The 27,495-nt window shown below is 43.9% G+C and overlaps 1 protein-coding gene across 1 annotated transcript in view; it reads right to left on the bottom strand.

The window, feature by feature from the left end:
• Positions 1-4,464: 4,464 nt before the first annotated feature.
• LOC110504494 (elongation factor 1-gamma) overlaps positions 4,465-27,495 on the bottom strand; it is a 32,206-nt gene continuing 9,175 nt past the window's right edge. Inside the window, exons 5-11 of the mRNA XM_021583249.2 lie at positions 16,224-16,366; positions 13,708-13,851; positions 10,960-11,089; positions 10,254-10,464; positions 6,693-6,865; positions 5,625-5,749; positions 4,465-5,186 (exon numbers count right to left, since the gene is read on the bottom strand). Coding sequence (XP_021438924.1) covers positions 5,028-5,186; positions 5,625-5,749; positions 6,693-6,865; positions 10,254-10,464; positions 10,960-11,089; positions 13,708-13,851; positions 16,224-16,366 — 1,085 coding nt within the window. The 3' untranslated portion in view covers positions 4,465-5,027. The remainder of the gene's footprint in view (positions 5,187-5,624; positions 5,750-6,692; positions 6,866-10,253; positions 10,465-10,959; positions 11,090-13,707; positions 13,852-16,223; positions 16,367-27,495) is intronic.

Below are 27,495 nucleotides of genomic sequence, written 5' to 3'. Positions count from 1 at the left end.
GGTAGAAACTCTCTGAATGATCGGCTATGAAAATCCAACCCGACATTTACTCCGGAGGTGCTAAATCTGTTGCACCCTCTACAACCACTGTGGTTATTATTATTTGACCATGCTGGTCATCTATGAACATTTGAACATCTCGGCCATGTTCTGTTATAATCTCCACCCGGCACAGCCAGAAGAGGACTGGCCACCCCTCATAGTCTGGTTCCTCTCTAGGTTTCTTCCTAGGTTTTGGCCTTTCTAGGGAGTTTTTCCTAGCCACCGTGCTTCTACACCTGCATTGCTTGCTGTTTGGGGGTTTTAGGCTGGGTTTCTGTACAGCACTTTGAGATATCAGCTGATGTAAGAAGGGCTTGATAAATAAATAAATTTGATGATATCGCAGTAAACTGGCACCACGCGATGATCTGTTGTGTGCTCCTCCCATTACGACTCGGGAAATCATGCAGTTTATTAGGTATACAGATGAAATAAATGATGAGGAATTTCCCAGGGTGGTGAAAGTGCCCGGTGATAAGCTTGATGCTCCTCTCCAATAAATATCCAGGGTCATATTCTGGTGACATGATCATCGATGATTGGCTGCCGTTCGACAAAATGAAGTAATATCGCTCTCATCCATAATAATCCCACACTGCACAGTCGTGAACCAAACATTTTGAGAATGACACAAATATTGATTTTCACAAAATTTGCTGCTTCAGTGTCTTTAGATAAAATGTTTTGTCCGATGTTACAATGGAATACAAGCATTTCATGAGTGTAAAAGGCAATTATATGAAGTTGATGCAAAGAGTCAATATTTGCAGTGTTGACACTTATTTTTCAAGACCTCTGCAATCCACCCTGGCATGCTGTCAATTAACTTCTGGGCCACATCCTGACTGATGGCAGCCCATTCTTGTATAATCAGTGCTTGGAGTTTGTTAGAATTTGTGGGTTTTTGTTTGTCCACCCACCTCTTGAGGTTTGACCACAAGTTCTCAATGGGATTAAGGGCTGGGGAGTTTCCTGGCCATGGACCTAGATGGTTGGGAGAAGTTGCTCTCGGAGGATGCGTTGGTACCATTCTTTATTCATGGCTGTGTTCTTAGGCAAAATTGTGAGTGAGCCCACTCCCTTGGCTGAGAAGCTACCCCACACATGAATGGTCTCAGGATGCTTTACTGTTGGCATGACACAGGACTCACCTTGTCTTCTCCGGACAAGTTTTTTTCCGGATGCCCCAAACAATCGGAAAGGGGATTCATCAGAGAAAATTACTTTAACCCAGTCCTCAGCAGTCCAATCACTGTACCTTTTGCAGCAAAACATTCGCTATATAACGCAACAGTTTGAGACAAAACCATCAGTATAGTTGAAAGTGCGATGGAAACCCAAGTAACTTGTATTTTTCATTCGGTACATGGGAATTTAACCGCAAAAGTTATTGTTATATGCACTACCTCATCACACACAACCTTTGATTCGCAATAAACCAGTTTGATGGAAACATGGTTGGAAAATGCGCATATTGTTTTAGAATATCTGCATAAAAATCTGTCCCAAATTGGATGTAAACCTAGCTAGCGATAGAAAAGGACAGTCACATAAATGTAAAATGCAACAACGTACAAACAATAATGTGTCTGTGCACTTCTGTGTGTTTGTGAGTGTTTGTTTAGCTTGAATAATTGGAGACAGGAGGGAGTTCCTTGCGTTCATGGCTCTGCGTAATACTGTGTGTTGCGGTGAATTCGGGAAACTGTGAAGACACCGGCTGGTGGCATGTCTTGCTGGGTATGTATGGGTGTCTGAGCTGAATGCTATTTAATTATGCAGACTATCTGGAATTTTCATTACAGTAATACTTCTCATAATAACTAGAAGAGCATTTCATCTCGTCAGCTAGCAAAAAGGAAAAACTGTCACACATGTTGTTGGTCTGGTAAAAAAAATAAAAATGCATTGAAAAACACTGCCAGTGAAGCCTGAGGTCTTGACAAAATGCAACATATGCAAAGGATGTTTTGCGTGTTCCTCTTTTCATGACCATGTTATAGGAAGCTGGTTAACTGATCAGTGGTCGGTCTGGTTGTGAAGTGGGTTATACTTGAGTGTTGACTGATTAACGAAAAAAAGGCCACCCCCTTCTATGGACAACAGAGACTGTATGCTCAGATGATTGATTGAACGACATGCCTGAGGAATTTGACTGTAGACTATGAGCAGTTAATGCATTAGATTAGGAAAAAAAAGCCCCCCCTCCCCTCCCCCAGTTTAAATGACTTATGCCCATCTCTCCCCAGGGGGAATAGGCCATTGATGACTCCTCTCCCTCTCGCACTCTGCTCTGTCTTCTCAATCTCGTTCCATCCCATGCTGGTTCTCCTGGTTGCTGCTTTCATCTCCCGTTCTTTGTCATAGTAAACTATTTACATTCAATGCTAGTGACATGATGGCTCTAACTAGTGGTTAGAGCGTCGGTGTCTGTAACCGAAAGGTTGCAAGATCAAATCCCCGAGCTGACGAAGTAAATAATCTGTCGTTCTGCCCCTGAACCATGCAGGTTCAGGGGCACCCACTGTTCCTAGGCCGTCGTTATAAATAAGAATTTGTTCTTAACTGACTTGCGTTAAAATAAAACGCATTGGCCCGCATGGGTTTTGGATCTGATAAATGCACGCATCCCCGGAGGTCAGCGCTCGTTCTGGATCTGAATTACCAAAAGCATCGTTCCTTTCTTCTGGGGAGTTTTTCCTGGCCACTAAGATTTTATTGCTGTTTGTCGATTGTAAAATACATTTGAGAATGTAAACCATAACCCATTTGAGAGCTGGTTTCTCAAACACAGATTTAAGAAACACTTCCCATGGAGAATCTTCATTGAACATTATTTTTTTTTAGTATAGGGCTAGGCTTAAACTGTACCTTGTAAACAGGCCCCGGGTGAAAACATTATCCCATTTGTTGCACGTCTTTGTTTCCTGGAGAACACGAGTCTTTTTTCCATTCCACCCTTGTTCAGAAATACTGTATCTATTCCAAGGGTTTGTACGTCCCCTGGAGGACAAAGACAATACTGCACCATCACCATATTCACCCCCCCCCCCCCCCCCCCAAAAAAAATATATATTTCTCATTGAAATACCAAAGCTGCCATTTTGTAGGCTTTGTTTTGCAACTAGCTCCAGACTTTACTTGTTCTTATGTTACTAAGAACATTATTCAAAATGGCAAAATCTAAATATTTTCCAATTTCATAGAGCACATAAACTGTATACAAATGAAATCATATGCAAATATTCTCATTCATTATGAAAAAGGCTGTTCTAGAGCCCCAAAGTGGGGGTGTCATAATACCCATAAACCCTAGTGGTCAAACAGGGAAATGGTTCCCATCATTTATCCACTAGTTTTGCCCCCCATGGGACAGGTTTACCCTGGCGTGATGTTTTGAGGGCCGTGTGAATCTCTCGGACAAGCTGATTTATCAATATAATTGGCTCTATTTTACACACGGGTTAGAAAATGCTAATTAGCATAAAAAAAGTAGACACGTAAAACTACAAATCCCTGCAAGCTCCGTGTACGTCATCTCTAGCGGACACCGTTGCTATCAAATAGTGTCAATTGAAAATGTACACAAGACAGTTCACAAAATTGTCCATTTATAGACGATGTAACCAATTTATTCATTAGTTAATCCAGAAATTCTTAGTTTTGCCTCAATGGCGACAGTCTCGTCCAGATGAGGCATTTGTAGTTCATGATAGCTACCATAGCAGATAATTGGCATGTCCTTATTGAGGGGGGGGGGGGGTAAATATATTGATAACAGTCACCTTGTCTGAGATTTACACGGACATCAAAATGTCACATCAGGATAAGCCCACACGAAGCACAGGCCTTATTTAAATGTTTTAAATATCCCCTATAGGAAAAATGACTGGTGGAAAAACTATTGGAACCATTTCCCTGTTTGACCGCTAGGTTTTATGGGTATTATGACTCGTACCTGTGGTACTCTATTTACTATGATTATATACAGGACACAATTTACTCACCCTTTATACGGAATAGTGTACCATTTGCCCTTTATACGGAATAGTGTACCATTTGGGATACAGACACTGTATGCACTGACTCGCAAGGCTGAGGGAAGGGGCGGGAGAGTCGCGAGGCTGAGGGAGGGGCGGGAGACTCGCGAGGCTGAGGGAGGGGCGGGAGACTCGCGAGGCTAGGGGAGGGGCGGGAGAGTCGCGAGGCTGAGGGAGGGGCGGGAGAGTCGCGAGGCTAGAGGGCAGTGAGGCAGAGGGAGGGGCGGGAGAGTCGCGAGGCTGAGGGAGGGCAGTGAGGCTGAGGGAGGGGCGGGAGAGTCGCAAGGCTGAGGAAGGGCAGTGAGGCTGTAGATGTTTAGACTGTAGATGTTAAAATGTATTTATTTTCCACCACATTAAGACTATAATGTACACAACCAAGTATTTCATGGGCAGCCATTTAATTATTTTTTACTCCATGTCCAGATTTCAGCTCCATGATAGATACACCAAAACAATAACATTCCTGAATATTTTAACCGAATTAGCCTGGTCCCAGATCGGTTTGTGCCAATTCCATTGCTCATTGTTAAGCCAAACATGACAATGACTGACTGACAAGGTAGTCGGTATAATGGCTCAAACAGACTGGCACTCTGAACTGAGAAGAGATTCAGGCTCAAGAGGTGAGGGGACCACAACTCAAGGCCACAAAACAACAGAAAGAGTCAAGAAATCTACCATTCCTTTTTTTTTGACGGGAATTATTTTACAAAAAACAAACCCCCCCCCCCCAAAAAAATGGCATTGTGGAAAACATGTTTATTTGTCAACTCAAAACAAGTACTTTTGTTGAACCATCGCGATAACAATCCACTCCAACTGAAGATCAGTTTGAGAAGGTCCAAGTGCAGTTTCAAGGTGTTTGAATGTCCTTTAGGTTAAGGTGTTGATGTATAGCGGTCGGACGTATAGGGGTCATGGTGCCATCATCCTACACGCTGCTCACTTGAAACACTTGCCCTGGTTAAAGGGTTTTCCCACATGTTTGAACTCTCCCTCCCAAGCAAAGTACTCCTTGACCATGGTCTTGGTTTCGTCGCTGTCGGGGTCCAGTTTGCGCCAGGCGTACGACTCGTAATCAATCTGCCAGTCATCAGACAGCTACACAGGAGGGAGAGATAAGTGGTCAACTAAACGCAAGCACACAATCATTGAATTAACGATATCCCCAATATTGGGAGAGAAGAAGTAACTTGTTGGGTTTATCAATGCTTGGTGAGACTATAACAAGATCAACCAAGTCACTCGTATGTATGTATATATGTACACACAAAATGTGCACACACAGAGATCTCCAAGAGCACATTTTCAATTCAACCCCTAGGACCAGTTTCCCAGACACATTAAGTTTAGTCCAGAACTAAAATAATTTTGTTGTTGTTGTCCTGGACTACACTTAATCTATGTCTGGGAAACCAGTCCCCCAGTGTCTCTCCAAAAGTGCTCAGTTTAGTCAACTTTATTATTCCCAGGGCGAATAACAGACCAGAATGGCCTAGTAAAAATGTCCTTCCACCCCAAGGGGAATCAGCAACTCACAGTGAAAGCCAAGTCCTGTCCCCTAAAGATCCAGATACCAGAAATGCTACTGTCGTTGTTCCCTCCGAACAGGATCACGCTGGCAAAGCCGTTCTTGCGGAGTTTGTCGAGTCGCTGGAACATTCCTGAAAGATGAAGCCGCTCTCAGAACACCGGCATTTTTACACCCTCAAGACTCCCGACATTGTTTTTTTTTGTGACAATGATCGATACACGTGGAATCCTTGACTCTAAATACATGGCCGTCACGCTGCGTGTTAATTGAGATGGACTTGAAATTTACTGTTGAGTCAGCGTCTACATAACTGTAGCTTAACAGTATGAAGTGCATGTGTCACTACTTTCTAAATGATTCATTTGGGAGTCTGGTGCGTGTGAAGCCTATGGACGGCTGTGTGGCTCTGTGGGTGTAGAGCCTATGGACTGCTGTGTGTCTAGAGCCTATGGACGGCTGTGTGTCTCTGTGTGAGTAGAGCCTATGGACGGCTGTGTGGCTCTGTGGGTGTAGAGCCCATGGACGGCTGTGTGTCTCTGTGGGTGTAGAGTCTATGGACGGCTGTGTGTCTGTGTGAGTAGAGCCTATGGACTGCTGTGTGTCTGTGGGTGTAGAGCCTATGGACTGCTGTGTGTCTGTGTGAGTAGAGCCTATGGACGGCTGTGTGTCTCTGTGTGAGTAGAGCCTATGGACGGCTGTGTGGCTCTGTGGGTGTAGAGCCTATGGACGGCTGTGTGGCTCTGTGGGTGTAGAGCCTATGGACGGCTGTGTGTCTCTGTGGGTGTAGAGTCTATGGACGGCTGTGTGGATCTGTGGGTGGCTGTGTGTCTCTGTGGGTGTAGAGCCTATGGACGGCTGTGTGTCTCTGTGGGTGTAGAGCCTATGGACGGCTGTGTGGATCTGTGGGTGGCTGTGTGTCTCTGTGGGTGTAGAGCCTATGGACGGCTGTGTGGATCTGTGGGTGGCTGTGTGGATCTGTGGGTGTAGAGTCTATGGACGGCTGTGTGGATCTGTGGGTGGCTGTGTGTCTCTGTGGGTGTAGAGCCTATGGACGGCTGTGGTAGGTATCTCACCCATGATGAGGTTGCAGCTCATGAAGGTCATGGTAAGCTCCTCGGGGAATTTGTACTCGCCGTACCAGATAGAGTAGCCCTCCTTGTCAAAGTGTTCCCAGAAGTGGGGCACGGCTACAGTCAGCGTGTCCTCGTTAGAGTACTTCCTCTTGAACTCGTCCATGACAAATGCACTGCAGGAAGAGGAGAGAGAAAGAGAGCAGGAAGAGGAGAGCGAGAGAGAAAGCAGGACATGAGGAGACTGAGTTATTAGGTGACTATGTAGAGTACAGAGGTTGATATATATATATATAGAGGTTGATATATATATATATATATATATATATATATATAGACTTTGGACCGGTATAGTGAACGAGAGGTATGAGAAGAGAAGATTGAGTTATTAGACCACAATCCGACCACGTACACAATAAACTATTGACCAGTAGAGAAAAGAGAAGATTGAGTTATGGAGCAGATCATGTAGGATACACAGGACGAAATACACTGAAAAAAAATAACAAAAAAAAAACAGAAACGCAACAACTTCATAGATTTTACTGAGTTACAGCTCATAAGGAAATCAGTCAGGCAAAGTAAATAAATTAATTCACGAGGCCCTAATCTATGGATTTCACATGACTGGGAATACAGATATGCATCTGTTGGTCACAGAGATATATAAAGTGGCGCGGATCAGAAAACCAGTCAGTATCTGGTGTGACCCACCATTTTCCTCATGCAGCACAACACATCTCCTTCACATGGAGTTGATCAGGCCGTTGATTGTGGCCCGTGGAATGTTGTCCCCACTCCTCTTCAAAAACTGTGCGAAGTTGTTGAATATTGGTGGAAACTGGATCACGCTGCCATACACGCCGATCCAGAGCATCCCAAACATGCTCAACGGGTGACATGTCTGGTGAGTATGCAGGCCATGGAAGAACTGGGACATTTTCAGCTTCCAGGAATTGTGTACAGATCCTTGAGACATGGGAGCTGTGCATTATCATGCTGAAACATGAGGCGATGGAGGTGGATGAATGGTACGACAAGTGGCCTCAGGATATCATTACGGTATCTCTGCGCATTCAAATTGATGTCGATAGAAGGCGATCGTTTTCATTGTCCGTAGTTTATGCCTACCCATACCATAACCCCGATCTGTTGACGACGTTGACGTCAGAAAACCGCAAGCCCACACACACAATGCCAAACACGTGGTCGGTCTGTGGTTGTGAGACCGGTTGGACGTACAGCCAAACTCTTGTCAACAGCTCTGGTAGACATTCCCCACCGCCAGCATACCAATTTCCAGCTCTCTCAAAACTCAATCTCCTTGCCTTTTGGGATACTTCCCAAATGATACTGGGTTCCTTACACCTTCTGACCAGTGCCCTAGGGAGCCATTTGGGACAGCTTGAGTCTCTACACATACAGTTAAATAGTCAGACAGAATCTTAAGCTCACCCCTTCTCTCCTCTGAAGCCAATTATACACTGAAGAAAAATATTTTAAAAAACACAACATGTAAACATTTGTCTCATGTTTCACGAGCTGAGCTAAAATATCACAGGAATGCTCCATACCACACAAAAAAATCATCTCTAAAATGTTGTGCACAAATGTGTTTACATCCCTGTTAGTGAGCATTTCTCCTTTGCCAAGATAATCCATCCACCTGACCAGGTGTGGCACATCAAGAAGCTGATTAAACGGCATGATTATTACACAGGTGCACCTTGTGCTGGGGACATTAAATGGCGCCTATTTTTTTTGTTGCAGTTTTGTCACACAACACAACGCCACAGATGTCTCAAGTTGAGAGTGAGCGTGCAATTGGCATGATGACTGCAGGAATGTCCACCAGAGCTGTTGCCAGATAATTGGATGTTTAACCTGTGACGTGGCCGATTATCTTGGCAAAGGAGAGAAATAATATGTTTGTGCATCTGGAACATTTCTGTTGCTCTTTTATTTCAGCTCATGAAACACGAGACCAAAACATTCACACGTTACGTTTAGATTTTTTGTTCAGTGTACAGTGCATTCGAGAAAGTATACAGACCCCTTGAATTTTCACATTTCGTTACAGCCTTATCCTAAAATTGATTAACTAAAATGTTTCCTCAATCTACACACAATTCCCCATAACGACGAAGCAAAAACAGGTTTTTAAATTGTTTCGCAAATATAAAACAGAAATACCTTACATTTTTTAAAAAGTATTCAGACCCTTTGCTAAGAGACTAGAAATTGAGCTCAGGTGGACCCTGTTTCTAATGATCATCCTTGAGAAGTTTCTACAACTTGATTGGAGTCCGCCTGTGGTACATTCAACTGTTCGGACATGATTTGGAAAGGCACACACCTGTCTATATAAAGGTCCCGCAGTTGACAGCGCATGTCAGAGCAAAAAAACAAGCCATAAGGTCGAAGGAATTGGCCGTAGAGCTCTGAGACAGGATTGTGTCGAGGCACAGATCTGGGGAAGGGTAGCCAAAACATTTCTGCAGCATTGAAGGTCCCCAAGAACACAGTGGCCTTCATCATTCTTAAATGGAAGAAGTTTGGAACCACCAAGGCTCTTCCTAGAGCTGGCCACCCGGCCAAACTGAGCAATAGGAGAAGGGCCTTGGTCAGGGACCCGATGGTCACACTGACAGAGCCCCAGAGTTCCTCTGTGGAGATGGGAGAACCTTCCAGAAGGACAACCATTTCTGTGGCACTCCACAAATCAGGTCTTTATGGTAGAGTGGCTAGACGGAAGCCGCTCCTCAGTAGAAGGCACATGATAGGTCGATTGGAGTTTGCCAAAAGGCACCCAAAGGACTGCCTGGTCTGAAGAAACCTAGACTGAAGTCTTTGGCCTGAACGTCAAGTGTCACATCAGGAAGACATCTGGCACCATCCCTACGGTGAAGCATGGTGGTGGCAGCATCATGCGGTGGGGATGTTTTTCAGCGGCAGGGCCTGGGAGACTAGTCAGGATCGAGGTAAAGATGAATGGAGCAAAGTACAGAGATCCTTGATGAAAACCTGCTCTATAGCACTCAGACTGGGGGCGAAGGTTTACCATCCCTACGCACACAGCCAAGACAACACAGGAGTGGCTTTGGGACAAGTCTCTGAATGTCCTTAAGTGGCCCAGCCAGAGCCAGGAATTATACCCAATCGAACGTCTCTGGAGAGACCTGAAAATAGCACTTGAGAAGATCTGTAGAGACGAATGGGAGAAACTTCCCAAATACAGGTGTGCCAAGCTTGGAGCATCATACCCAAGAAGACTGGAGGCTGGTATCGCTGCCAAAGGTGCTATAACAAAGTACTGAGTAAAGGGTCTGAATACTTATGTAAACCTACTTTCAGTGCAAAGATGTCTGAAAATCTGTTTCCAGACATCTGAAACACACTCAAGAGTGTGATATCGGTTGTTTAAATAAATCACACCAAGACCATGTCAAGCTCATCTTCCAAACAAATTAAAATCACAATATTTAGACAAGTTATCTTGCTAACGCATTGATCCAGATTGTCAGTATTACCCTCAGGTCTGATGTAGGTGGAGATATGACGTACCTCTTTGGCAGATGAGCAAAGGGGTCCTTTGTTTTGGGTTCTGAAGCCAGAGCTGCTTCACACTCGTCCATTTCCTCCTCGGCAGGGGCAGCTTCCTTCTTCTTCTTCTCCTGAGGTTTGCCTCCCTCCTTTCCAGCTTTCTCTTTCTTGGGGGGGGCGTCTTTCTTGGAAGGGCCGTCTTTCTTGGGCTGCATGTCAGAGAACTTCTTGGCTGGAGAATAAAGACATTCGATAACCAATCCAGTGTAGTGTACTACACTCGGTGTATCCTTGCTTTTGCATCTTTTAACATCAAAACGAAATGCTATTACCGTTTGACAACATTAGCATACATCAGTGCTTTAAGTGGGGCGTACCGCCACCGCTCATAATCTGGTAACTATTGTCCCAGGTCTTCTAGTCAGATTATTGTAGATTGGGTCTACTTTAACCTGTGCCAAAGTCCTGCGTTATTCTCCCAAGGATTAGATTTCACAACGAGGGGGATGCCTCTTGTCATGATAGTACGGTCTTGGGTGGGTGACAAATTACTTCATAGAAACACCTTTCAATCTTCTCCATGAAAACAAACTACAAAATATTTGTCATTTAGAAAATCTATCAAAACGTGTAAAATGTGCAGAAAATACAACACTATGCTTCACAGAAAACATAATTTTTGGATCATGGAACTAGAACAATGCTTAGTGCTAAGGTTGGTCCTTACGATCAAACTGAGCCATCTTGTCGCAGAGCTTGACCTCTCCGAGCACGGTCTTGAATTGGGGCTGGTTGACGCAGGTCTGGAACCAGCGGGTCACGTTGGGGAAAGGTTGGCGGAAGGAAGGCTCAAGGACCTACAGGAGGAGAGGGTAATTTAAAACCACCGTGGCCAGCTCTACTACTCCAAACCAACCACAGTGGCCAGCTCTACTACCCTAAACCAACCACGTGGCCAGCTCTACTACTCCAAACCAACCACGTGGCCAGCTCTACTACTCCAAACCAACCACCGTGGCCAGCTCTACTACCCCAAACCAACCACCGTGGCCAGCTCTACTACCCCAAACCAACCACCGTGGCCAGCTCTACTACCCCAAACCAACCACCGTGGCCAGCTCTACTACCCCAAACCAACCACCGTGGCCAGCTCTACTACCCCAAACCAACCACCGTGGCCAGCTCTACTACCCCAAACCCACCACAGTGGCCAGCTCTACTACCCCAAACCCACCACCGTGGCCAGCTCTACTAGCCCAAACCAACCACAGTGGCCAGCTCTACTACTCCAAACCCACCAGTGGCCAGCTCTACTAGCCCAAACCAACCACAGTGGCCAGCTCTACTACTCTAAACCAACCACCGTGGCCAGCTCTACTAGCCCAAACCAACCACCGTGGCCAGCTCTACTACCCCAAACCCACCACCGTGGCCAGTTCTACTACCCCAAACCCACCACAGTGGCCAGCTCTACTACTCTAAACCAACCACCGTGGCCAGCTCTACTACTCTAAACCAACCACCGTGGCCAGTTCTACTAGCCCAAACCAACCACGTGGACAGTGTTTCCCAATCCACCGAGCACGTTTGTATCTAGAGCTGATATGTGCAGTCCTAGGAGGTACTCCCTCGAGGAATGGACAGAGAAATACTGACCAAGGCCAAGTCATAGGACATCAAAGCCATTTCGTCAGGTTTCCCAGACCCAGATTAAGTCCTTGATTCAAAATCCATCAATGGACTTTTCACTCTCCATTGAAAGTGTGTTGTAGTCCATCACTATGGTTACCGTCTCTGGTAAACCATCCTAAATGGAACACTAGTGTGTTGTAGTCCATCACTATGGTTACCGTCTCTGGTAAACCATCCTAAATGGAACACTAGTGTGTTTTAGTCCATCACTATGGTTATGGTCTGGTAAACCATCCTAAATGGAACACTAGTGTGTTGTAGTCCATCACTATGGTTACCGTCTCTGGTAAACCATCCTAAATGGAACACTAGTGTGTTGTAGTCCATCACTATGGTTACCGTCTCTGGTAAACCATCCTAAATGGAACACTAGTGTGTTGTGGTCCATCACTATGGTTACCGTCTCTGGTAAACCATCCTAAATGGAACACTAGTGTGTTGTAGTCCATCACTATGGTTACTGTCTCTGGTAAACCATCCTAAATGGAACACTAGTGTGTTGTAGTCCATCACTATGGTTACAGTCTCTGGTAAACCATCCTAAATGGAACACTAGTGTGTTTTAGTCCATCACTATGGTTACAGCCTGGTAAACCATCCTAAATGGAACACTAGTGTGTTTTAGTCCATCACTATGGTTACTGTCTCGTAAATCGTCCCTGTGTTTTAGTCCATCACTATGGTTACGGTCTGGTAAACCATCCTAAATGGAACACTAGTGTGTTTTAGTCCATCACTATGTTTACGGTCTGGTAAACCATCCTAAATGGAACACTAGTGTGTTGTAGTCCATCACTATGGTTACCGTCTCTGGTAAACCATCCTAAATGGAACACTAGTGTGTTGTGGTCCATCACTATGGTTACCGTCTCTGGTAAACCATCCTAAATGGAACACTAGTGTGTTTTAGTCCATCACTATGGTTACTGTCTCTGGTAAACCACCCTAAATGGAACACTAGTGTGTTTTAGTCCATCACTATGGTTACTGTCTCGTAAATCGTCCCTGTGTTTTAGTCCATCACTATGGTTACGGTCTGGTAAACCATCCTAAATGGAACACTAGTGTGTTTTAGTCCATCACTATGTTTACGGTCTGGTAAACCATCCTAAATGGAACACTAGTGTGTTGTAGTCCATCACTATGGTTACCGTCTCCGGTAAACAATCCTAAATGGAACACTAGTGTGTTGTAGTCCATCACTATGGTTACTGTCTCTGGTAAACCACCCTAAACTGAACACTAGTGTGTTGTAGTCCATCACTATGGTTACTGTCTCTGGTAAACCACCCTAAATGGAACACTAGTGTGTTTTAGTCCATCACTATGGTTACGGTCTGGTAAACCACCCTAAATGGAACACTAGTGTGTTTTAGTCCATCACCATGGTTACCGTCTCGTAAATCGTCCCTGTGTTTTAGTCCATCACTATGGTTACCGTCTCGTAAATCGTCCCTGTGTTTTAGTCCATCACTATGGTTACCGTCTCGTAAATCGTCCCTGTGTTGTAATCCATCACTATGGTTACTGTCTCGTAAATCATCCCTGTGTTTTAGTCCCAAAGTGCACTTAATAGGGAGCCAATTTGAGACACATCCTGTTTGTTAATAAACACACGAGGTTCCCTGATTCAACAAACCACTGATCAGTTAACTGAAGCAAAGTGTGTGCAGTCCAACAGGTACTTTGAGGAACGCATAGGGAAACACCCACCTAGACTAAGTCAGAGACATGAAGCCCCTAGGGTATTCGCTGTCATAACAGTCAAAGAGAAAAATCAAACCTGCTTATAGAGCCAGATCATGCTACAGGCCACGCTGATATCAGCCAGGCTGACTCGCTCTCCAACCAGGAAGGTCCTGGTGTTGAGGTGATGGTTGAGGACAGACAGAACCTTCTTCATCTCCTCCTTGGCCTGCTCTGTTGCCTGGAGGGAGGGGGTTGATGCAATGCATTACAATTACCAATGGATAGATTACATTGTACAAGACTAGAGGCTACATACAGGGCAAGAGACATGGCATCCAAATTGAGCCGAGTAGCAGTTAACTAGTACTGATGAGGTAGCTCCTAAGACACTTCATTAAGAACTACAGCCACCAAACCGCATTTCAATGATTTGTTTTACTGCCGTGGGAAATGGATGGTCACGCTGCACATCTCTCAGGTGATCACTAGAGCATGTGAATTAACATTCTCTAGGTGTTGTGAGAGATTATCAACAGCAATACTGACAAAATAGGTCCCACAGGACTAATGACAGATATGTATTAATGTCCCACAGGACTAATGACAGATATGTATTAATGTCCTACAGGACTAATGACAGATATGTAATAATGTCCTACAGTAATAACCCACAGGACTAATGACATATGTATTAATGTCCCACAGAACTAATGACAGATATGTATTAATGTCCTACAGTAATAACCCACAGGACTAATGACATATGTACTAATGTCATACAGTAATAACCCACAGGACTAATGACAGATATGTATTAATGTCCCACAGGACTAATGACAGATATGTATTAATGTCCCACAGGACTAATGACAGATATGTATTAATGTCCTACAGGACTAATGACAGATATGTATTAATGTCCCACAGGACTAATGACAGATATGTATTAATGTCCTACAGGACTAATGACAGATATGTATTAATGTCCCACAGGACTAATGACAGATATGTATTAATGTCCTACAGGACTAATGACAGATATGTATTAATGTCCCACAGGACTAATGACAGATATGTATTAATGCCCTACAGGACTAATGACAGATATGTATTAATGTCCTACAGTAATAACCCACAGGACTAATGACATATGTACTAATGTCATACAGTAATAACCCACAGGACTAATGACAGATATGTATTAATGTCCCACAGGACTAATGACAGATATGTATTAATGTCCCACAGGACTAATGACATATGTATTAATGTCCCACAGAACTAATGACAGATATGTATTAATGTCCTACAGTAATAACCCACAGGACTAATGACATATGTACTAATGTCATACAGTAATAACCCACAGGACTAATGACAGATATGTATTAATGTCCCACAGGACTAATGACAGATATGTATTAATGTCCCACAGGACTAATGACAGATATGTATTAATGTCCTACAGGACTAATGACAGATATGTATTAATGTCCCACAGGACTAATGACAGATATGTATTAATGCCCTACAGGACTAATGACAGATATGTATTAATGTCCTACAGTAATAACCCACAGGACTAATGACATATGTACTAATGTCATACAGTAATAACCCACAGGACTAATGACAGATATGTATTAATGTCCCACAGGACTAATGACAGATATGTATTAATGTCCCACAGGACTAATGACAGATATGTATTAATGTCCTACAGGACTAATGACAGATATGTATTAATGTCCTACAGTAATAACCCACAGGACTAATGACAGATATGTATTAATGTCCTACAGTAATAACCCACAGGACTAATGCCAGATATGTATTAATATCCCACAGTAATAACCCACAGGACTAATGACAGATATGTATTAATATCCCACAGGACTAATGACAGATATGTATTAATGTCCTACAGGACTAATGACAGATATGTATTAATGTCCTACAGTAATAACCCACAGGACTAATGACAGATATGTATTAATGTCCTACAGTAATAACCCACAGGACTAATGACAGATATGTATTAATATCCCACAGGACTAATGACAGATATGTATTAATATCCCACAGGACTAATGACAGATATGTATTAATATCCCACAGGACTAATGACAGTAGATAAGTACTATTGAACATATACATACATACATACATACATACATATATACACACACACATATATATATACACACACATAGAAATTATATGTTTTGGTGTAATAACAAAAATAATCTGAGTGGCTGGTAGATTTAAAAAAAAAAAAAAATTTAAATGTAGCTGTTGGAGAAAAAGGTAATTCCCACCCTGGTTGTTAGATATGGTCATATAAATCAGGGCTGGGCTCCTCGAAGGCCTGATTGGAGCGACACCTTTTACTCCACCCCTAGCAAACACAGCTGATTAATCACACTGCATTCTAAACTGAAGATCATGATCAGGTGATTGTTGGGAGTCAGGTGTGTTAGCTGGGGGCAAAACTGTGACACCAATCAGGCCCTCGAGGATTGGAATTGCCCACCCCTGATCTACAGCATAACTTAACTACAGTGGACCTGGAACAAACTCAGAAATAGCATCAGTGATAACCGTACATACCTGTTTGTTGAACTGCATGATTCCCAAAGTGGGGAAGACCCACGTAGAGGCTGGAGGGATGATTTCAGCATCAGCGAAGCTTACCCACTGAAGCACCTGGGACTGGGCCTGGGGACTGCTGCCACGCAGGGCCTCATTGCTCACTGGAGGAGAAGACAAGACAGACAGTCCACAAGATGAGAATGTGGGCACAGGTCTTAACGAGGTAACGTCGTCCCCAAAGGGCTGTGAGAATCCAAACGCTTTGGTGGACTTTTCAGACCAATGACCTTTCTTAGAAAAGTCCAGTCATGACTTATATCTCAGATCAAAACCCCCAGATACAGTATGCTAGCAGTAGGGCTTTTCCACTGTAGTGGTACTCCTTTATAAAACACCCTGGTGTTGTGGCAGAGAAATCCCACTGATAAGGATGGATCTAAACCCTCCTGTAGATTTAAACTCCAACCCTGATCCTGGAGAGATACCCTCCTGTAGGTTTTAACTCCAACCCTGTTCCTGGAGAGCTACCATCCTGTAGGTTAACTCCACCCCTGATCCTGGAGAGACCCTCCTGTAGGTTTTAACTCCACCCCTCATCAAACGCACATCATTCTAATAAATAGCTGGTTAAAAAGTTGAACCAGGTTAGAACAGGGTTGGAGTTAAAACCTACAGGACGGTCTCTCTCTAGGAACAGGGTTGGAGTTAAAACCTACAGGAGGTTAGCTCTCCAGGAACAGGGTGAGAGAGCTGCTCTAAACTGGTGTCATTGACAAGGAAAAAGACTGTTCTGTGCGCTAACAGTTCATTTATTCATCCCCCTCAATGATTTCAGCATTTACCACCATTAAAGAAGCTTAGATGTTAACAAACAATGTCCTTTTCTCTTCTTGTGGGAGGTTTACCTATTTGTATTTATTATGGAGCGCTACTCTTCCTGGGGTCCAGCAAAAATTAAGGCAGTTAAATTAAAAACCTTACAATACGTTCACAGATTTCACAACACACTGGGTGCCCTCGGGCCCCTACTCCAACCCCTACCACACATCTACAACACACTGTGGGCCCTCGGGCCCCTACTCCACCCCTACCACACATCTACAACACACTGTGGGCCCTCGGGCCCCTACTCCACCACTACCACATATCTACAACACACTGTGGGCCCTCGGGCCCCTACTCCACCACTACCACACATCTACAACACACTGTGGGCCCTCGGGCCCCTACTCCACCACATATCTACAACACTGTGGGCCCTCGGGCCCCTACTCCACCACTACCACATATCTACAACACACTGTGGGCCCTCGGGCCCCTACTCCACCACTACAACACACTGTGGGCCCTCGGGCCCCTACTCCACCACTACCACACATCTAAAACACACTGTGGGCCCTCGGGCCCCTACTCCACCACTACCACATATCTACAACACACTGTGTGCCCTCGGGCCCCTACTCCACCACTACCACACATCTACAACACACTGTGGGCCCTCGGGCCCCTACTCCACCACTACCACACATCTAAAACACACTGTGGGCCCTCGGGCCCCTACTCCACCACTACCACACACCTAAAACACACTGTGGGCCCTCGGGCCCCTACTCCACCACTACAACATATCTACAACACACTGTGGGCCCTCGGACCCCTACTCCACCACTACCACACATCTAAAACACACTGTGGGCCCTCGGGCCCCTACTCCACTACAACATATCTACAGTACTAAATTCATGTGTACGTGTGTGTTTAATGTGTGTCTCTTCACAGTCCCCACTGTTAAGGTGTATTTTTATCTGTTTTCTAAATGTAATTTTACTGCTTTCATCAGTTACTTGTTGTGTAGTAGAGTTCCATGTAGTCATGGCTCTATGTAGTACTGTGGAGTAGAGTTCCATGTAGTCATGGCTCTATGTAGTACTGTGGAGTAGAGTTCCATGTAGTCATGGCTCTATGTAGTACTGTGGAGTAGAGTTCCATGTAGTCATGGCTCTATGTAGTACTGTGGAGTAGAGTTCCATGTAGTTATGGCTCTATGTAGTACTGTGGAGTAGACTTCCATGTAGTCATGGCTCTATGTAGTACTGTGGAATAGAGTTCCCTGTAGTCATGGCTCTATGTAGTACTGTGGAATATAGTTCCCTGTAGTCATGGCTCTATGTAGTACTGTGGAATAGACTTCCATGTAGTCATGGCTCTATGTAGTACTGTGGAATAGAGTTCCCTGTAGTCATGGCTCTATGTAGTACTGTGGAATATAGTTCCATGTAGTCATGGCTCTATGTAGTACTGTGGAATAGAGTTCCATGTAGTCATGGCTCTATGTAGTACTGTGGAATAGAGTTCCATGTAGTCATGTCTCTATGTAGTACTGTGGAATATAGTTCCCTGTAGTCATGTCTCTATGTAGTACTGTGGAATAGAGTTCCATGTAGTCATGGCTCTATGTAGTACTGTGGAATAGAGTTCCATGTAGTCATGGCTCTATGTAGTACTGTGGAATAGAGTTCCATGTAGTCATGGCTCTATGTAGTACTGTGGAGTAGAGTTCCATGTAGTCATGGCTCTATGTAGTACTGTGGAATAGAGTTCCATGTAGTCATGGCTCTATGTAGTACTGTGGAATAGAGTTCCATGTAGTCATGGCTCTATGTAGTACTGTGGAGTAGAGTTCCATGTAGTCATGGCTCTATGTAGTACTGTGGAATAGAGTTCCATGTAGTCATGGCTCTATGTAGTACTGTGGAATAGAGTTCCATGTAGTCATGGCTCTATGTAGTACTGTGGAGTAGAGTTCCATGTAGTCATGGCTCTATGTAGTACTGTGGAATAGAGTTCTATGTAGTCATGGCTCTATGTAGTACTGTGGAGTAGAGTTCCATGTAGTCATGGCTCTATGTAGTACTGTGGAATAGAGTTCCATGTAGTCATGGCTCTATGTAGTACTGTGGAATAGAGTTCCATGTAGTCATGGCTCTATGTAGTACTGTGGAATAGAGTTCCATGTAGTCATGGCTCTATGTAGTACTGTGGAATAGAGTTCCATGTAGTCATGGCTCTATGTAGTACTGTGGAATAGAGTTCCATGTAGTCATGGCTCTATGCAGTACTGTGGAATAGAGTTCCATGTAGTCATGGCTCTATGTAGTACTGTGGAATAGAGTTCCATGTAGTCATGGCTCTATGTAGTACTGTGGAATAGAGTTCCATGTAGTCATGGCTCTATGTAGTACTGTGGAATAGAGTTCCATGTAGTCATGGCTCTATGTAGTACTGTGGAATAGAGTTCCATGTAGTCATGGCTCTATGTAGTACTGTGGAATAGAGTTCCATGTAGTCATGGCTCTATGTAGTACTGTGGAATAGAGTTCCATGTAGTCATGGCTCTATGTAGTACTGTGGAATAGAGTTCCATGTAGTCATGGCTCTATGTAGTACTGTGGAATAGAGTTCCATGTAGTCATGGCTCTATGTAGTACTGTGGAATAGAGTTCCATGTAGTCATGTCTCTATGTAGTACTGTGGAAGAGTTCCATGTAGTCATGGCTCTATGTAGTACTGTGGAATAGAGTTCTATGTAGTCATGGCTCTATGTAGTACTGTGGAATAGAGTTCCATGTAGTCATGGCTCTATGTAGTACTGTGGAATAGAGTTCCATGTAGTCATGGCTCTATGTAGTACTGTGGAATAGAGTTCCATGTAGTCATGGCTCTATGTAGTACTGTGGAATAGAGTTCCATGTAGTCATGGCTCTATGTAGTACTGTGGAGTAGAGTTCCATGTAGTCATGGCTCTATGTAGTACTGTGGAGTAGAGTTCCATGTAGTTATGGCTCTATGTAGTACTGTGGAGTAGACTTCCATGTAGTCATGGCTCTATGTAGTACTGTGGAATAGAGTTCCCTGTAGTCATGGCTCTATGTAGTACTGTGGAATATAGTTCCCTGTAGTCATGGCTCTATGTAGTACTGTGGAATAGACTTCCATGTAGTCATGGCTCTATGTAGTACTGTGGAATAGAGTTCCCTGTAGTCATGGCTCTATGTAGTACTGTGGAATATAGTTCCATGTAGTCATGGCTCTATGTAGTACTGTGGAATAGAGTTCCATGTAGTCATGGCTCTATGTAGTACTGTGGAATAGAGTTCCATGTAGTCATGTCTCTATGTAGTACTGTGGAATATAGTTCCCTGTAGTCATGTCTCTATGTAGTACTGTGGAATAGAGTTCCATGTAGTCATGGCTCTATGTAGTACTGTGGAATAGAGTTCCATGTAGTCATGGCTCTATGTAGTACTGTGGAATAGAGTTCCATGTAGTCATGGCTCTATGTAGTACTGTGGAGTAGAGTTCCATGTAGTCATGGCTCTATGTAGTACTGTGGAATAGAGTTCCATGTAGTCATGGCTCTATGTAGTACTGTGGAATACAGTTCCATGTAGTCATGGCTCTATGTAGTACTGTGGAGTAGAGTTCCATGTAGTCATGGCTCTATGTAGTACTGTGGAATAGAGTTCCATGTAGTCATGGCTCTATGTAGTACTGTGGAATAGAGTTCCATGTAGTCATGGCTCTATGTAGTACTGTGGAGTAGAGTTCCATGTAGTCATGGCTCTATGTAGTACTGTGGAATAGAGTTCTATGTAGTCATGGCTCTATGTAGTACTGTGGAGTAGAGTTCCATGTAGTCATGGCTCTATGTAGTACTGTGGAATAGAGTTCCATGTAGTCATGGCTCTATGTAGTACTGTGGAATAGAGTTCCATGTAGTCATGGCTCTATGTAGTACTGTGGAATAGAGTTCCATGTAGTCATGGCTCTATGTAGTACTGTGGAGTAGAGTTCCATGTAGTCATGGCTCTATGTAGTACTGTGGAGTAGAGTTCCATGTAGTCATGGCTCTATGTAGTACTGTGGAATAGAGTTCCATGTAGTCATGGCTCTATGTAGTACTGTGGAATAGAGTTCCATGTAGTCATGGCTCTATGTAGTACTGTGGAATAGAGTTCCATGTAGTCATGGCTCTATGTAGTACTGTGGAATAGAGTTCCATGTAGTCATGGCTCTATGTAGTACTGTGGAATAGAGTTCCATGTAGTCATGGCTCTATGTAGTACTGTGGAGTAGAGTTCCATGTAGTCATGGCTCTATGTAGTACTGCGGAATAGAGTTCTATGTAGTCATGGCTCTATGTAGTACTGTGGAGTAGAGTTCCATGTAGTCATGGCTCTATGTAGTACTGTGGAATAGAGTTCCATGTAGTCATGGCTCTATGTAGTACTGTGGAATAGAGTTCCATGTAGTCATGGCTCTATGTAGTACTGTGGAATAGAGTTCCATGTAGTCATGGCTCTATGCAGTACTGTGGAATAGAGTTCCATGTAGTCATGGCTCTATGTAGTACTGTGGAATAGAGTTCCATGTAGTCATGGCTCTATGTAGTACTGTGGAATAGAGTTCCATGTAGTCATGGCTCTATGTAGTACTGTGGAATAGAGTTCCATGTAGTCATGGCTCTATGTAGTACTGTGGAATAGAGTTCCATGTAGTCATGGCTCTATGTAGTACTGTGGAATAGAGTTCCATGTAGTCATGGCTCTATGTAGTACTGTGGAATAGAGTTCCATGTAGTCATGGCTCTATGTAGTACTGTGGAATAGAGTTCCATGTAGTCATGGCTCTATGTAGTACTGTGGAATAGAGTTCCATGTAGTCATGGCTCTATGTAGTACTGTGGAATAGAGTTCCATGTAGTCATGTCTCTATGTAGTACTGTGGAAGAGTTCCATGTAGTCATGGCTCTATGTAGTACTGTGGAATAGAGTTCTATGTAGTCATGGCTCTATGTAGTACTGTGGAATAGAGTTCCATGTAGTCATGGCTCTATGTAGTACTGTGGAATAGAGTTCCATGTAGTCATGGCTCTATGTAGTACTGTGGAATAGAGTTCCATGTAGTCATGGCTCTATGTAGTACTGTGGAATAGAGTTCCATGTAGTCATGGCTCTATGTAGTACTGTGGAATAGAGTTCTATGTAGTCATGGCTCTATGTAGTACTGTGGAATAGAGTTCCATGTAGTCATGGCTCTATGTAGTACTGTGGAATAGAGTTCCATGTAGTCATGGCTCTATGTAGTACTGTGGAGTAGAGTTCCATGTAGTCATGGCTCTATGTAGGACTGTGGAGTAGAGTTCCATGTAGTCATGTCTCTATGCAGTACTGTGGAGTAGAGTTCCATGTAGTCATGGCTCTATGTAGTACTGTGGAGTAGAGTTCCATGTAGTCATGTCTCTATGCAGTACTGTGGAGTAGAGTTCCATGTAGTCATGGCTCTATGTAGTACTGTGGAATAGAGTTCCATGTAGTCATGGCTCTATGTAGTACTGTGGAATAGAGTTCCATGTAGTCATGGCTCTATGTAGTACTGTGGAGTAGAGTTCCATGTAGTCATGTCTCTATGCAGTACTGTGGAGTAGAGTTCCATGTAGTCATGGCTCTATGTAGGACTGTGGAGTAGAGTTCCATGTAGTCATGTCTCTATGCAGTACTGTGGAGTAGAGTTCCATGTAGTCATGGCTCTATGTAGGACTGTGGAGTAGAGTTCCATGTAGTCATGTCTCTATGTAGTACTGTGGAATAGAGTTCCATGTAGTCATGTCTCTATGTGGTACTGTGGAATAGAGTTCCATGTAGTCATGTCTCTATGTAGTACTGTGGAATAGAGTTCCATGTAGTCATGTCTCTATGTAGTACTGTGGAATAGAGTTCCATGTAGTCATGTCTCTATGTAGTACTGTGGAATATAGTTCCATGTAGTCATGGCTCTATGTGGTACTGTGGAATAGAGTTCCATGTAGTCATGTCTCTATGTAGTACTGTGGAATAGAGTTCCATGTAGTCATGGCTCTATGTAGTACTGTGGAATAGAGTTCCATGTAGTCATGTCTCTATGTAGTACTGTGGAATAGAGTTCCATGTAGTCATGGCTCTATGTAGTACTGTGGAATAGAGTTCCATGTAGTCATGTCTCTATGTAGTACTGTGGAATAGAGTTCCATGTAGTCATGGCTCTATGTAGTACTGTGTAGTAGAGTTCCATGTAGTCATGGCTCTATGTAGTACTGTGGAATAGAGTTCCATGTAGTCATGGCTCTATGTAGTACTGTGGAATAGAGTTCCATGTAGTCATGTCTCTATGTAGTACTGTGGAATAGAGTTCCATGTAGTCATGGCTCTATGTGGTACTGTGGAATAGAGTTCCATGTAGTCATGGCTCTATGTAGTACTGTGGAATAGAGTTCCATGTAGTTATGGCTCTATGTAGTACTGTGGAATAGAGTTCCATGTAGTCATGGCTCTATGTAGTACTGTGGAATAGAGTTCCATGTAGTCATGGCTCTATGTAGTACTGTGGAATAGAGTTCCATGTAGTCATGGCTCTATGTGGTACTGTGGAATAGAGTTCCATGTAGTCATGGCTCTACGTAGTACTGTGGAATAGAGTTCCATGTAGTTATGGCTCTATGTAGTACTGTGGAATAGAGTTCCATGTAGTCATGGCTCTATGTGGTACTGTGGAATAGAGTTCCATGTAGTCATGGCTCTATGTAGTACTGTGGAATAGAGTTCCATGTAGTCATGTCTCTATGTAGTACTGTGGAATAGAGTTCCATGTAGTCATGGCTCTATGTAGTACTGTGGAATAGAGTTCCATGTAGTCATGGCTCTATGTAGTACTGTGGAATAGAGTTCCATGTAGTCATGGCTCTATGTAGTACTGTGGAATAGAGTTCCATGTAGTCATGGCTCTATGTAGTACTGTGGAGTAGAGTTCCATGTAGTCATGTCTCTATGCAGTACTGTGGAGTAGAGTTCCATGTAGTCATGGCTCTATGTAGGACTGTGGAGTAGAGTTCCATGTAGTCATGTCTCTATGTAGTACTGTGGAATAGAGTTCCATGTAGTCATGTCTCTATGTGGTACTGTGGAATAGAGTTCCATGTAGTCATGTCTCTATGTAGTACTGTGGAATAGAGTTCCATGTAGTCATGTCTCTATGTAGTACTGTGGAATAGAGTTCCATGTAGTCATGTCTCTATGTAGTACTGTGGAATATAGTTCCATGTAGTCATGGCTCTGTGGTACTGTGGAATAGAGTTCCATGTAGTCATGTCTCTATGTAGTACTGTGGAATAGAGTTCCATGTAGTCATGGCTCTATGTAGTACTGTGGAATAGAGTTCCATGTAGTCATGTCTCTATGTAGTACTGTGGAATAGAGTTCCATGTAGTCATGGCTCTATGTAGTACTGTGGAATAGAGTTCCATGTAGTCATGTCTCTATGTAGTACTGTGGAATAGAGTTCCATGTAGTCATGGCTCTATGTAGTACTGTGTAGTAGAGTTCCATGTAGTCATGGCTCTATGTAGTACTGTGGAATAGAGTTCCATGTAGTCATGGCTCTATGTAGTACTGTGGAATAGAGTTCCATGTAGTCATGGCTCTATGTGGTACTGTGGAATAGAGTTCCATGTAGTCATGGCTCTATGTAGTACTGTGGAATAGAGTTCCATGTAGTTATGGCTCTATGTAGTACTGTGGAATAGAGTTCCATGTAGTCATGGCTCTATGTGGTACTGTGGAATAGAGTTCCATGTAGTCATGGCTCTATGTAGTACTGTGGAATAGAGTTCCATGTAGTCATGTCTCTATGTAGTACTGTGGAATAGAGTTCCATGTAGTCATGGCTCTATGTAGTACTGTGGAATAGAGTTCCATGTAGTCATGGCTCTATGTAGTACTGTGGAATAGAGTTCCATGTAGTCATGGCTCTATGTAGTACTGTGGAATATAGTTCCCTGTAGTCATGGCTCTATGTAGTACTGTGGAATATAGTTCCATGTAGTCATGGCTCTATGTAGTACTGTGGAATAGAGTTCCATGTAGTCATGGCTCTATGTAGTACTGTGGAATATAGTTCCCTGTAGTCATGGCTCTATGTAGTACTGTGGAATAGAGTTCCATGTAGTCATGGCTCTATGTAGTACTGTGGAATAGAGTTCCATGTAGTCATGGCTCTATGTAGTACTGTGGAATATAGTTCCCTGTAGTCATGGCTCTATGTAGTACTGTGGAATAGAGTTCCATGTAGTCATGGCTCTATGTAGTACTGTGGAATAGAGTTCCATGTAGTCATGGCTCTATGTAGTACTGTGGAATAGAGTTCCATGTAGTCATGGCTCTATGTAGTACTGTGGAATAGAGTTCCATGTAGTCATGGCTCTATGTAGTACTGTGGAATAGAGTTCCATGTAGTCATGGCTCTATGTAGTACTGTGGAATAGAGTTCCATGTAGTCATGGCTCTATGTAGTACTGTGGAATATAGTTCCATGTAGTCATGGCTCTATGTAGTACTGTGGAATAGAGTTCCATGTAGTCATGGCTCTATGTAGTACTGTGGAATATAGTTCCCTGTAGTCATGGCTCTATGTAGTACTGTGGAATAGAGTTCCATGTAGTCGTGGCTCTATGTAGTACTGTGGAATAGAGTTCCATGTAGTCGTGGCTCTATGTAGTACTGTGGAATAGAGTTCCATGTAGTCATGGCTCTATGTAGTACTGTGGAATAGAGTTCCATGTAGTCATGGCTCTATGTAGTACTGTGGAATAGAGTTTCATGTAGTCATGGCTCTATGTAGTACTGTGGAATAGAGTTCCATGTAGTCATGGCTCTATGTAGTACTGTGGAATAGAGTTCCATGTAGTCATGGCTCTATGTAGTACTGTGGAATAGAGTTCCATGTAGTCATGGCTCTATGTAGTACTATGTGCCTCCCATAGTCTGCTCTAAACTTGGGGACTGTGAAGACACCTCTTGTAGGCATGTCTTGTGGGGTATGCCCGAGCTGTGAGCCAGTAGTTTAGACAGACAGCTCTGTGCATTCAACATGTCAATACCTCTCATAATTACAAGCCATAACCTTGTCACGAAGGAAACACACCAGAGCCTCAAGCCATCTGTTCTCTAGCACACAGTTTTCCTAAACACAGGCATGGGGTTCCCCCCTGGGAGCACGTTTTGGTTTTTGTTCCAGCACTACACAGCGGATTCAAATAATCAAAGCTTGATGAGTTAGTGCTGGAATCAAAACCAAAAAATGTGGGAACCACAGGGGGGGAGTAACGCTAGCGGGAACCACGGGGGGGGGGGGGGGAGATATGGCAGCTGCACAGATCCAGAGATCTTTGACTTCAAAAACAAAGCAGAACCCCCCCCCGTGTCTCCTTATTAAAATCAGCCACTTAGATAACTAACAACAAACCAAATACACAGCTGGAGGCTATAGCACATCTTAAGACAGTTATAAGATACGAAACATTTAGCAGTGAATGACTTCACCTCAGGTGCACCGCACAACACAAGACTCACTGATATGACGTACAGGGTAGCCTAGTGGTTAGAGCGTTGGACTAGTAACCGGAAGGTTGCGAGTTCAAACCCCTGAGCTGACAAGGTACAAATCTGTCGTTCTGCCCCTGAACAGGCAGTTAACCCACTGTTCCCAGGCCGTCATTGAAAATAAGAATTTGTTCTTAACTGACTTGCCTGGTTAAATAAAGGTAAAATAAAATAAAAAAAAACAACACTATAGACTCACCAGCTCTCGCTGTTCTGGGGGGAACTACGGTTCATAACGACTAATATAACACGACAAGCAAAATGAATAACGAGATGTGTCGGTATTTACTCAGCGTCAACAAAATATTCAAATCTATCGAAAAACTCAAAATAAAATGATTTCAACTAATTTTGACGGTTCATGAAATCCATCCTGTGGGTAATTCAAATTATACCCCGCTACACAGCCCAACCCTACTCTCTAGGCGACACCACAGGGGAGAGAGAGGGCAGAGCCAGACGCCACAGGGGAGAGAGAGGGCAGAGCCAGACGCCAAAGGGAGAGAGAGGGCAGAGCCAGACGCCACAGGGGAGAGAGAGGGCAGAGCCAGACGCCACAGGGGAGAGAGAGGGCAGAGCCAGACGCCACAGGGGAGAGAGAGGGCAGAGCCAGACGCCACAGGGGAGAGAGAGGGCAGAGCCAGACGCCAAAGGGAGAGAGAGGGCAGAGCCAGACGCCACAGGGGAGAGAGAGGCCAGAGCCAGACGCCACAGGGGAGAGAGAGGGCAGAGCCAGACGCCACAGGGGAGAGAGAGGGCAGAGCCAGACGCCACAGGGGAGAGAGAGGGCAGAGCCAGACGCCACAGGGGAGAGAGAG

This window comes from Oncorhynchus mykiss, chromosome 31 (genome assembly GCF_013265735.2).
Source record: "Oncorhynchus mykiss isolate Arlee chromosome 31, USDA_OmykA_1.1, whole genome shotgun sequence".
In the NCBI taxonomy this organism is placed as follows: domain Eukaryota; kingdom Metazoa; phylum Chordata; class Actinopteri; order Salmoniformes; family Salmonidae; genus Oncorhynchus; species Oncorhynchus mykiss.
This window is presented reverse-complemented; position numbering and strand designations above follow the sequence as displayed.